This window comes from Lampris incognitus, chromosome 9 (genome assembly GCF_029633865.1).
Source record: "Lampris incognitus isolate fLamInc1 chromosome 9, fLamInc1.hap2, whole genome shotgun sequence".
Lineage (NCBI taxonomy): Eukaryota > Metazoa > Chordata > Actinopteri > Lampriformes > Lampridae > Lampris > Lampris incognitus.
In genome coordinates this window covers 33575025-33588300 of record NC_079219.1, presented here as the reverse complement: position 1 = coordinate 33588300, position 13276 = coordinate 33575025, and the positions used below count along the sequence as shown (strand labels likewise).

The window sequence follows — 13276 nt, the reverse complement described above, 5'->3', positions numbered from 1 at the left end:
TAAGAGGAAATATTCCAACAGAGACACACATTTTAACAGGAGTACCTTTGTCTGTCTCGCCTGTGTGAGTCCTCTAGGCTGGAAAGGCACAGTGGAGTGGTTTACAAAAAATCAGCTTAAGAAATAATTTGCATTCTTTTTCCTTTTAGAAATATTCAGCGAAACACTCAAAAAAAAAAGAAAGAAAAGGAAAATGCATCGTTGAGCACTATTTTGCTACACTGTTGTTTTTGGTAACTAAGTCTATACCATACCAGCCAAACAGGCAAACTTCAATGCATCCTAATGCTTGTGAAATATCCTCCTGCCCCCGCAAATAGAGTGGGTGCATCTACAAAGGGTAATACGGTAGAACGTGCTGCATGTTTCCAATATGTCCTTTTGGAATAGCAGAGGCGCAGTGGAGGCTTGCCCAATACCCTCAAAGCAGCCCACTCACTGAGGACAGGCGGAGGGAGGGAGAGATGGAGCGAGAAAGAAAGAGAGGAAACATCCCACAAGTCATGCTGCAGTTGACTTTTTTTTTTCTTTGCTGCTGGACTGGACCTATAGTCTCTCTGCAAGAGCAGAGAGAGGTATAGTTAGGGTACCGCATCTTGGAAAGTGATAATTTTAGGACTATTCTGAAAATACAGGGAAGGACTTGAAAAGTCATTTGGCGATACCCGAGAGGATGCTGTGAATGCTTGAAGTGGCTCCTTAGCATTAATATTTGGGTGACATGGCCCGTGGAATTGAGTCACTGGTGACTCTCGGTCAGCTGTTTGGCATGGATTCACCTCGGGGAGGACACTCGGACAACTGCAGGATCTGGTTGCTGGACTTGGGTAGGTGTTGTGCCGCCTGCAATGCACTAGGAACATGTTTATGCGTCAGACCGCCTTGGTTTATTATCTTTAAAGAGGGTATGCTGCTGGTGTGGATATATTTAAGCATGTACTATTTCAGTCTGTAAAGAGTCTACTATGTTTAGAACTGAAGCTGCTTTTTCCCCCCGCCTGACTATCTTCATGGCATAGAGCATGCATTTTTCTCATTTTAGGCTGGTGTGTATGGTGCTTGTTATGTGGACGAGTACTGTGGTGTTTTTTTGTTGTTTTTTTTTAAAGAAGAGACTCGTCACATGTCATTTCCACTTTTAATAGACATTAGAGAGCATAGACGTGGGAAAGATGAGAAAGTGAAGGAGCATACAACATGTGACATTTATTCCATATTCTGGCCAGGGAGCTTTATTCTCTATCTGTGTAGGTTCTACTTATAGAAAATGAACAGTTTTTTTTATTATTATTCTTATTGGGACAATTCTTTAATGTGAATTAATTGACAGAAGTGCCAAGACATGAAGGTGGAATTGCCACAGCAATTTCCTCATAACAGTTTGTCCTTGTCTGTTGGAGGCTTCATGTCAAACACTACCCTGCATTTCTTGATGCAGTGAAGGAGGCTTATGGTTATCCACTGATCAGGTGAGGATTATGTAGAGGCAGTAAACACAAGAAAATAATTCAGGGGGAATAATATAATGTGATTAGATATCAAATCTGATGGATTGTCAGCAAACAGATTATGGTTGTGTCTGTCTTTCAACTGAAATAGATTAGCGCCAAACAGATGGGCAGAGGATGTTTACCGATGGACAGAGAGAGAGAGAGAACAATAATTCTTATTATAGATAGAATACAGTTAAATAGACACTAATGCAAGGTTCTTGTTGGGAAGAACACTGGAATGGAATAGAACAGAGTTCATCATATGACCCTGTGGAAAGGACTGGTACCTGTATGGAGGTTTACACCTCTGAGATCCAGCAGGGCACAATAGAATGTAGTGGAATTAAGTCGAGGAATATACGCAGGATAAACTTGTGTAGGATAATAAAATAGATTAAAAAACAAAAACAAAGGGACATCCGGGTAGCGTGGCAGTCTATTCTGTTGCCTACGAACACAGAGATCAGCGGTTCGAATCCCTGTGTTACCTCCGGCTTGGTCGGGCATCCCTACAGACATAATTATAATTGGCTGTGTCTGCGGGTGGGAAGCCGAATGTGGGTATGTGTCCTGGTCGCTGCACTAGCGCCCCCTATGATTGGTCAGGGCGCCTGTTTGGGGGGGGGACTGGGGGGACTAGCATGATCCACGCGCTACGTCCCCTTGGCGAAACGTTGCGCTGAAGCAGCTGGCGACTCCACATGTATCGGAGGAGGCATGTGGTAGTCTGCAGCCCTCCCCGGATTGACAGAGGGGGTGGAGCAGCGACCGGGACGGCTCGGAAGAGTGGGGTAATTGGCTGGATATAATTGGGAGAAAAAAAAGGGGGGGGGGCAACTCTTGTGTCGACATCTGAGTGAAATTGTGGAGTAGGAGTTGAGACAGTACAGAATCTGTAAATCAAAGAGGAATAGAGGAGAGCGTCGTGTTGACTTGTATGGTTGAGGTGCTGCTCAAAATTTTCCCAGTTCACCACCTGCGTCACTCCATCTCCCAGCTTTCCTTCCTCTCTCCACTGCATACTGTAGACTCAAACAAGACCAAAATATCAAAATAACACTTTAAAAATGGAACGGAGTAGATTTGCTAGTGTGAGATGGTCGGTCTCCTCTGCATGCCGTACTACTCTCCCCAAACGCACGTCCATCTGAACTGCAGACTATGTCATGCTCTCATTGTCCACAATCTGTGGGTAAACTAAGGTGCCCCCCTGGGGCTTTCCCACACACACACACATCCCCCCCTATCCTTGCCAGGGCCCCAAGCAACCTGTAGACAGACACGCCGACTGAGCTGTGTGTGTTTGTGTGCATTTCTGTGTTTGTGTTTGCTCTCCTGAGGAAGACACTGAGACCACATGAATAACCCCCCACCCCTCTCTCTCTCTGCGGCACCTATGGAATCCTAGGTATGCTTCTGTGGGGTACCACTGGGTTTCTGGATCACTCACAGTTCACAACAGTCCCCCATTCTACAAAATAGACCAGAAGGCGGAGGCACGGAGAGTTATAAATCTAGCGAGGGTGTTCTCTGTAGTTAAATGTTTTGTTGGCATGAGTGAGACCTCGACAGACTCACAATAGATCATTAGTCACTGGTAGATATTTGAGCTAAGATCTGAAGATGCTGTTGCTAGCATGCATTGGATTGGTTAAAGTCCTCCCAGGGATGTAAGGGCTCACAGTGTTGAGCAAAAATATGCTGATGTGTTGGAAAGGCAGCTCTGGTTGTAGGTAATCATTATTATATTGTTGCATGGGGTGAGAGGTAAGGTTGCAAGCGTGCATAGTATTGACAAGACTGTTTATGAGACCAGAGCCCCCTCTTACAGCTTTCTTACAGCAGAGTCTGCTGATGAGCAAACCAGGAAGTGAACCAGACATCTTTGATCCAATTAGGCTGCAACGGGAGTCTGGCACCACTTTAGTCAGCTGCTGTGCAGTTATATTTCCCATGCTGATCCAACTTTTTAAAAGTGCTGATAATGCAAGATTTAACAGAGGGTTTGATTGAACTCTCATTTGCATTCAAACAGCTTCATTCCGAACATTAGACAAAATGATCAAGACTATCACAGCTAAAAAGAAACAAATAATTAAACTTCTTTTAAGGATATATAATACCTAATCCCTTGTTGAGCCAAATAATAACACATTTACACTGTTAACTCTGTATTTTTTTCTGTGTGCCATTTTGAAAAAGAGGTCTTTGTGGAAGTGGCAATTTAACATTTAACCAGGGGTGTGTGGGTTTACACATGTATACACTCTTAAACTGTAAATGTTTACTATAATAACCAATAATCATAATTTTTTTTGAACATTCACCCACACTAATGAATGGGCAATTAAAAGAAAATCAATTTCCAATATCACTTTCAAATTTAAGGTAGGTAATTATCATGAAGAGCTCATTTTGCCCAAACAATTGCAGAGGCAAAGTGTGAGCCTATGCATCAGAGTCCTGCATGACAGTATTTTGAAGAAAAAAAATTGAAAATGGTGTGAAATGCAATCACTTTAATGCAGGGATTAAAAACACTGGTAGTACTTACTCTTTGTTAGCTGTTGAGCTTTATTGCCTTTTGCCGTCAGTTGTCGGGCAGCGCACTTTTATTATTAAGCATTGTTTTTTCTATGTTGAACTTAAAGTACCAGTATAGAACTTTTGCCTCAAATAAAGTTTGCGTTTGAATTGTTTTATGGATACTTATTGAGGCTATTGTGTGTAGTTCAGCTATAAATGGGTCTATACTGTCCTAAAAAAAAAGAAGAAAACACTCCCTACCCAGACCTCTGTTTCCCTTAACAGTTGAACATGTATACTTTTATAAAACAGGAAGTTAAAAGTTAACAAAAAGAGGTTGATTTGTCACATACCTACATTTAATACCATTACATGTTTCACAGATGTGTTGGCCCTTGTGTGTTTCATAAGCTAGTTTTGTGGCTAACTGCAGTGCTGGTAAATTCCTGCATCTAGTATCAGGACTGCAGCCTCACTCAGCATCTCTCATATTTTTCCCAATGAGTACTTAAGCCAGACCAGCTGTCCCTGAGGTGTCCTCATGATGAAAGACACCCTAAGGGCCATAGGTGAAAGGTCAAGACCTCCACCACTCGGAACAGCAGCCCTTGACACATCTGTGTGTGTGTGTCTGTGTGCATGTCTGTGGTAATTTTACACAGTGGAGGAATGCGTCAAGGCTGTCGACGCACCCTGTGCACTGCTCCTTAACACCTCTCTGTTAAGAAGAACTATACAGTTCAACCATCACCTTAGCAGAAAGTAGAGGGTCAGACTACAAACTAGAGGTTTGGTTGCATTTATTCTTTGTATCTATGATCTGTTTGTGCTGGCAGCTCCATATTTTCCATAGCTTGTTTCTCAGTCAGCCTTTATTTTTGGTTGCACACTCAGTCAGCATCCAGTAAGTACCATCCCTGCATCAGTATGCACTTTTTATTTTCCCATAAGACTACACAATGGAGCTCTTATTAATATTTATTTATTTATTTTTGGATTTTACACCTTTTTTCTCCCCAACTGTATCCAGCCAATTACCCCACTCTTCCGAGCCATCCCGGTCGCTGCTCCACCCCCTGCCGATCCGGGGAGGGCTGTAGACTACCACATGCCTCCTCCGATACATGTGGAGTCGCCAGCCGCTTCTTTTCACCTGACAGTGAAGAGTTTCGCCAGGGAGATTTAGTGCATGGGAGAATCACGCTATTCCCCTCAGTCCCTCCCCGAACAGGCGCCCTGACCGACCAGAGAAGGTGCTAATGCAGAGACAGGACAAATACCCATATCCGGCTTCCCACCAGCAGACACGGCCAATTGTGTCTGTAGGGATGCCTGACCAAGTCGGACGTAACACGGGGATTCGAACCGGCAATCCCTGTGTTGGTAGGCAACAGAATAGACTGCTACGCTACCCGGACGCCACTGATTCATAATATTTAAATCGATGATGGTTGGGTTCACTCTCTTTGTCTGCCCAGTTTTTTGTATGGGTTCGTTTGATTTTAATTTTAATGCATACTAGCAGCATCAATACACAGTTCACATTTGGACTAAAAATGCAGCTCACTTTCTCACAAGAATTCAGTTTTGGTTGTTTTGGTTTGGCAGTTCAGACTATCGACCCACTTGTGTCATCCAGAAGAGTAGCATAAATCAGAACAACCTGAATGCCTGCGTGGCTACACCACGGATTATGGTCACAGCATGTTTGTACATGTTATTGTTTTATTGTTCCACAAGATAGGTCCAGACACATAAATCTGTTTTGGTGCCCTGATGTGTTTGCTTTAAATGTAGAGAGCCACCACTTTTGCAGTCTGTTCCAATGCAATATGTGACAGGGTTTAAATTGTGAGCAAGTCGTGGAATCGATGTCACAGCTCGACATTTACTTACAGCAGAATGCCATATAACTTATATGAAGTGACAAAAATTGTAAGTATGCAATTATGTTCCATCCAGTCTGAACTGTTAGGCTATTTGATATCCATGTTTTTTTTTGTATATTTGTGATGCATCATTTATGGCATGGTTTGGTCACAGGATGAGGGAAATTTTACATGGTGTCATTTTTCTGTTTCAATAAAAAAAAAAGCAAAATCAGAAACAAAAGGGTAATGTCTAGTAAATGACAATTGTGATGTGCTTTGACCTTTGACATCAAGTTTTCCATTTCAGTGTAAAGAAGCAAACATGTAATAAGAGTGGTTACTGTTCACTTATCTCACCAGGGGTTTTCAATTCCCGATACATTGATATTAACTTTAAACCCCTTTCCAAGAGGTCCTCCAAGAAGTTAATTCTTTATGGCAGTTGTGCACAGCACCCTTACCCACTGATTTCTTATCCCCGATGTAGTTTTCTACCAGTGTTACCTAAAGCTAAGTGCAGAAATAAACTAGAGAATAATTGGAGAGGTTTGGGTTTTTTGCTGGTCACTCCCTTAGAGAGAATTGCCTGTGCAACTGAATAAATTCATTCACGCTGATCTGGGTTAGGCCTTACATAGCCTCCATGGTGGTAGCCATGAATAAAGCATTCCAGATCAGTATCGCAATGAAAAACTATGCTTCTGTTTTTTATTTAGCACTACAGGGGCTGCGGCAAGTAAACTAATATTTCTACGCACACATTTTCCTCACTGGCACAGGGTTCACACTCAAAAAAAAAATGGTGCCTGTAAAAAGGAGTATCCTCCATCAAATTGCAACCAAGATTGAGCAGCCCCCCCCCCCAAACAACCACTCTAGATTGAATTGTAAATCTCCCAAATCATTTACACCCAACCTTCATCTTGGGAGGTGGAACAATAAAATGCCTTCCTCACTATCTGGCCGAAGATAGAAATAGGATAAAGAAATAAATTCTCGCCTGTGCTGCCTTGACTGCTTCAAATTATTTTACCCGTTGAAAGAAAACGAAAGAAAATGTGAAGGAGAATTGCCTAAAAACCCTCCAGGGGCTTGAAAAGTGGTGGTCTTAGTGGTGCTTAGACAATCTCGCAGGGGGCTGACAGGGTCTCGCATCGTCACTGTGAGGTCCTAACTCTTTATCACCTCTGTTGTGCCGGAGACTTCTCTAAATATCCTGTTGAAAACCTGGATTTTAGTGGTGAGATGCTGGTGGGATGAAATGCAGCCCCCACCCCCGCCACCACAACATCAGGGAAGATGGTTTCAGGGCCTTGCAAGGCCAGATTTAGAAGATGTTTTTCTTTCCAAAAACTGACCTTTTTCTCTTTGCATGGGTTGTGAGAACACATGCTTCATATCAGCACGGTGCAGTAAAAACAAGTCTCCCAGAGCCTCAACGACCGAAACACACGCACACATGCAGGTGCGCTCTCTTAACAGCAAGCACACACTCAATCATGTACTCAACAAATATAACACTAACAAATTGGAGAGAATTTCTACAACTGCCTTTTGCAAGAAATGGGTCCACTGAGCAACATAACCTATTTGCATGGGAGTTCTAATGTTAAATCCTTAATCTTCAGCAGATGCCTCATCTCTGGCCATTGCAGTAGCTGAACAATGAGGGGCCAGACGTCTTTTATCCTTGAACTTTTAGGTTACATAAAAAGTGTCCTCATTTTGAATTCGTATTGTGCTAATAATTTAATCTTATATTTAACATTAAAATGATCACATTTGGATGAGTGTATTTTATACATAAGAGGGGACATTTTTGCATTGCATCTCCTGAACCCATGGTGATGCAGTGATCCAAACATGCAAAAACAGAATGAAATAGTAAGAGAGGCTAGCAGTGTTCTGTCCTTGTTAGACTCAACTTTGAGTCATGTACAGATGCTTTTTTTTTTTTTTTTTGCAATTGTGCTCCTTCTGGAAGTCATTTGTTCTCCTGCAGAATGAGAACATCATCTCCTGAGAACTCCCTCTCACTCCATGCTCCAAGGGAGAAATGAAAAGAGGATCTGTTGAACTTCTGGAAGGGAATGTTCTCATTCAGTTGAGTCACTACTTCAATTGTGCTCTGAATCCAAACTGATTCGATGGACTATAACTTAAGTTTAGCGGTGGACCCAGAGGGTTGGATTTGAACTTAAAGTTAGCTTAATGTAGGCCTAAACTAGTATGTCCCAGCAGGAATTTTTAGGTAAATGCAGGATACATTATTCCATTCTGATGAGTTCTGTAAAACATTTTTGGCCCCATAAACTTCCTCAGCCTCTTTCCTTTATCGGCAAGAGACTGACTCTGAAAATGTCCTTTAACCTTGCGACCCCTTTCGTAGGAAGTGAAAGGTCTTCCTCAGAAAGTGCTGTAGTCATTTCAGATTGGGGGTTTAATAGTACACTGACATTACACAAGGGAACCTCAGCTGACAGCACAGCAAGACTATCTCTATATCTCAAGGTACTCCAGTCAGTTAGCATAGCTCCCCATTGCATTGTTTACCAGTGGCCTAAACAAGCTCCATCTTGCTCCAGAAGCATGCCATGTCTTTGCTGGTGACAGCAATGCAATGGTTAAAATTGTTTTATACAGGCGTCCGTGTGGTGTAGCAGTCTACTCTGTTGCCTACCAACAAGGGGATTGGCGGTTCGAATCCCTGTGTTACTTGCAGCTTGGTTGGGCATCCCTACAGACACAATTGGCCGTGTCTGCAGTTGGGAAGCCGGATGGGGGTATGTGTCCTGGTTGCTGCACTAGCGCCTCTTCTGGTCGGTCAGGGCGCCTGTTCAGGGGGTAGGGGGAACTGGGGGGAATAGCATGATCCTCCTACACGCTACGTCCCCCTGGCGAAACTCCTCACTGTCAGGTGAAAAGATGCCGCTGGCGACTCCACATTTGTCAGAGGAGGCATGTGATAGTCTGCAGCCCTCGCCGGATCAGAAGAGGGGGTGGAGCAGCGACTGGGACAGTTCAGAAAAGTGGGGTAATTGGACGGATACAATTGGGGAGAAAAAGGGGAGGGAAAAAAATGTTTTATACCATTCCAGTCGATTAGTGGTTACCTTGAATAAAGAGCATCAAGACGCATTGAAAGAAGATGGAAGGATGTATTGAGGTGAAAAATGTAAAGGACTTACAGGACCCAAGAGAGGGTGTCATGTTGATGGAAAGGAGTGAAGGAGCTGTGCAGGTCTGGGGATGAAGAAGCCAACAAGTTTAGAGAGACAGGTTGATTTATCTTTGAAGTGTTTAGACTAGATTCTAAGCTTTCGTTTATCCAGCCTCATATCCCCCCACTCAGTCTTCCGTTTATAGTCTTGTAACAGCCGGCTGGTTCAGTTCCCCTCCTACAGTCTCCCTGAGGAGCTGCCATCACTGCAAAGTGTAGGCAAGCCTGCCTACAGCTAGATAGCATACACACATACAATCACTGCACATAGACACATACGCAGACTCACTCATCATACACAACACAGCCTCTCGCTCTCTTTTTCTCTTCTGTCTGCTTCCGTCTCATATCCTATCTTGACGCACACTCAAGCACGTACACAGAGTGCCTTGTGTGAACAGCTTATGCAAGTTTTTCATAATACTGTGTGTCTTGCTGTTTTAATAAGCTGCTTCAGTTTCAAAGTAAGGGAATCGACTCTTGGCCTATCCAGATGAATCTATAGATAGCACTTCATTGCAGAGCAAAGGTTCATGAGGTGGAAACACTAATACATGCAGAGAAAGCATGCCATACCAAGTAATGGAAGCACATTATAGCGGGGGACCTTGAACGTGTTCATATTTGGACCCAATCAAGTCTAGCGGCCAGTCAAATGAACCCATTTTCCTGTCATGGTGGGATTTGCTAGAAACAGCAAAGTGACTAATTGTAGATCATTTAAAAAAAAAAAAGCACTTCCAATTGACCTTTCGCAAAGTCCCGCCCCCCTTAGTTACTGCCCGTCAAGCATTTCAGAACTATCCGGGAAGTAGCCGGAAAACACCAAAACATGAAGGAAGAAATCAGCGCATTGTGTGGGTAAAAGTAACAGTAATAATACGTTAGCTGTATTAGCTATCAATAATAGCTAGTAGCAAGCTTAGCTTGGAGCAGCAAGGTATTTTTGTTGATTTTGGATGGATTAAGCTAGCCATGGGGTCTGCTATACTGCCAAATCTATTGCCGACATTGCGCTTCTTGCGTTCTGGGTTTCGGGAAGGGAAAGAAAATTACACCCCCTCCAAACTTTTCAGATATCTAGTATCCGATTTGCAGATCTCATAGGCACACCGTTTCAGCATTTTGTTGTGTGTTTGAAAGCTTGACGGACCGTTGCTAAGGTAGGATTGAACAAGCACTGTTCTGGGGCGGTACTTTGCGAAAGGTCAATTTTTACATTCTGGCTCAGTGAAAAGTAAAGGAAAAACCTTAGTTTTCACGAAGTTAATCGTGGCTTTGCCGTAACTAATATCATCATGAATTCTGTCTTTGTTTAGACACGTTGTCCGTGTCCAGTAATGATGCCCTGCAGCCCGGTTCCAGCCACACCCTGGGTCCTCACAGCTCCCCCGGACCCAAACGTCCTGGCAACACGCTGAGGAAGTGGCTGACAAGTCCCGTACGTCGACTGAGCTCCGGAAAAGCTGATGGCCATGTAAAGAAGCTGGCCCACAAGCACAAGAAGAACCGTGATGGCACGAGAAAGAACACAGATGTAGCTCCCGGCTCGCAGAAGGACTCTGATGACAGCGCTGCCACGCCACAGGACGAGACCCTAGAAGAGGTAAAAGCAATTTGAGCTGTTTTCGGGAGCAGTAAGCAGGATCAGTCATCTCGGTTTGGTATAATTCAGTACTCCTATCATGCTACAGTTTTTCTGTCTGTTACTGGTACTCCACACACAAGTGATTTTCAGCCTGACCCAAATTTGAACTGAGCCATCAGTTTATTCCAATATGTCAAATAATAAAATAAGTAGTGACTGAGTTAAGTAGCTTTTGGTCCATGACCTTGATAGAATGTTTTATAGTCTACTTTTGAGGTCATGGCCAAGCAAGTGAGGAAAAACTGCTGCTCTGTGGTATAATATCAATAAGATTACTCTCTCTCTCTCTCTCTCTCTCTCTCTCTCTCTCTCTCTCTCTCTCTCTCTCTCTCTCTCTCTCTCTCTCTCTCTCTCTCGTTCTCTCTCCCCCCGTCTCTCCTATCCCCAGCGTATGCGTAATGAAGGGCTGAGCAGTGGTACCCTGTCCAAGTCCTCCTCATCAGGCATGCAGAGCTGTGGGGAAGAGGAGGGAGAGGAGGGGGCAGACGCTGTACCTCTACCACCCCCTATGGCCATCCAGCAGCACAGCCTGCTGCAGCCTGATTCCCAGGATGACAAGGTGAGATGTCACGGCAGCACAGAACACACATGCACACACTGTCATTGATATACAGCATGAACACATTTACCTCTCTTAGCACAGTGCCGTAGCAGTGTTAGTTAGGTTTCCAGTAAAACTGAAGCTGGCAAAAAGTAATTTTATGTGCTTTGGTCCGATGCAACATTTTACCTCGCAAGAAAGATGCTGTTGATTAGCCCTACTCTCACAAATACACATCAAAATACACAAAAAATAGTGGCGATTTGTGACATGCCGCATACGCACACTGACAGTAAATCCAGCAGAGATGCTGACACATCTACACATGCACAAAGTCAGACAGATAAGTGCACAAGATGATCAGAAGGAGATACTTTTTACTTCTCGTCAAGTTTGACTTTTTAAATTTTTCATGATTGTTCATCAAATATTTTTGCAATGTCATAATGCTTTCAAATTGTTGACGTTTATTCGCCTTCATGTTTCATCCACATAAATTAAAATCTTGTTGATCAGAGTCTCTATATTTTCACACAAAGGCTTTTCATTGTTTTTGTTTCTGTTCCCACATCGTTACAGAAAGATTACAAAATACTTGTAACAATGTAACTTTCTTCTGTTGCGCTAATGCCCTTTCTTTTGCTCTTTTTTGTTTCTTATCTGTTCTTGATGCATGTTCCCACCTTCAGCATTATGTTGATTTCTGCTCTGCTTCTCTTTTTTCCCAGTTTCCATACCTCTCCATGTAAAACCACTTCCCCATCTGTGTTTTCCAGCACTATTTCTTTGACTTTCCTCTTGCCTTTTCCTGTTACTTCTTACCATTCCCTTGATCTTATTATTTTACTGTTGCTGATGTGAATACTCCATTTTGCTGCAATGATGAAGTCTTTGTGGCACTAAGTGGTGTGTTCATTTAAGCCCAGTCTTGCACAGGACATCCCTTTGAGATGTGGTCCCGCCACTTTGGCTGTGGCCTGGTGCAGAGGAAACCCTTTTATATGGTTAACCCCATTCAATGGAGTATTTAGCAACAAATACCGTATCTTAAGTAATGTGATGAATTGTGCCCGTGCTGTACCGTCCCTAGAGCCTGCCCTTGACCTAACCCCACCTCATAACCCACGTGTCCACAACACTAGCCTGATTGCCTCCCTGCACCCCAAATTCAGCCTCATAATGGCGAGATCACACCCACCTAGTTCTTATTTGGACATGTGGAATATTGGGGTCCAGTCTCATCGATGGTGAGCCTGATCATATACACAAAACTAGCCAGTGTACGTGTGCCATCGTATTGCGTATTGCCAACTTCTTAGATTGTTTTTCACACATTGACTGACCTTTTTGTTTCACCTTGAGTTTTCAAGTGAGCAGCCTAACATAAAGGACCGCACATATTTAATTTTACAAAAGACACCAGTTCACTATGGAAGCAAAAAACATTGTAAAAATACAGAAAAATAATTGATCACAAATGATTATTTATAATTTCTCATTCTCTTCTTCCTCTCTTGTGAACAATTCAGGCTGCATCTCGTCTGTCCGGTCGGCCCAGCAGCTCAGAGACTCCCAGCGCCGCTGAGCTGGTCAGCGCCATTGAAGAGTTGGTGAAGAGCAAGATGGTAAATGGATAAATCACTAATGCAAATACAAACACTCGAATAAAAAGTACACATGCCAAACATTCATACTAGTTTTGATTGCTGTACTTTTACAAACATATATTGATATACACTGTTACTGTTGGATTGGTGGAAGTTTTCTGTCCATTGCTTTTTTTTTTTGTCCTTGCTGTGCTGTTGATGAAGAGGATAGCATCATAGCCTGCCTGTCATCTCTCAGCTCTGTGACTCACTATCCCAGCTGTCCCCTTTCCTGACCACCTGTCATTCTACCCTGAAGCTTACCCCAAACACAGATAGATGCCCCCTGGCCTACATTTAAACATGCAAGAAATGGCATTATTGTTTCCTC

At 43.2% G+C, this 13276-nt stretch overlaps 1 protein-coding gene across 1 annotated transcript in view; it reads left to right on the top strand.

Moving 5' to 3' along the window:
- The window catches only part of triob (trio Rho guanine nucleotide exchange factor b), a 225301-nt gene that overhangs the window by 187044 nt on the left and 24981 nt on the right, over window positions 1-13276 (top strand). The window contains exons 39-41 of the mRNA XM_056286980.1: window positions 10430-10716; window positions 11147-11317; window positions 12829-12924. Of these exons, the coding sequence (XP_056142955.1) occupies window positions 10430-10716; window positions 11147-11317; window positions 12829-12924 (554 nt within the window). The remainder of the gene's footprint in view (window positions 1-10429; window positions 10717-11146; window positions 11318-12828; window positions 12925-13276) is intronic.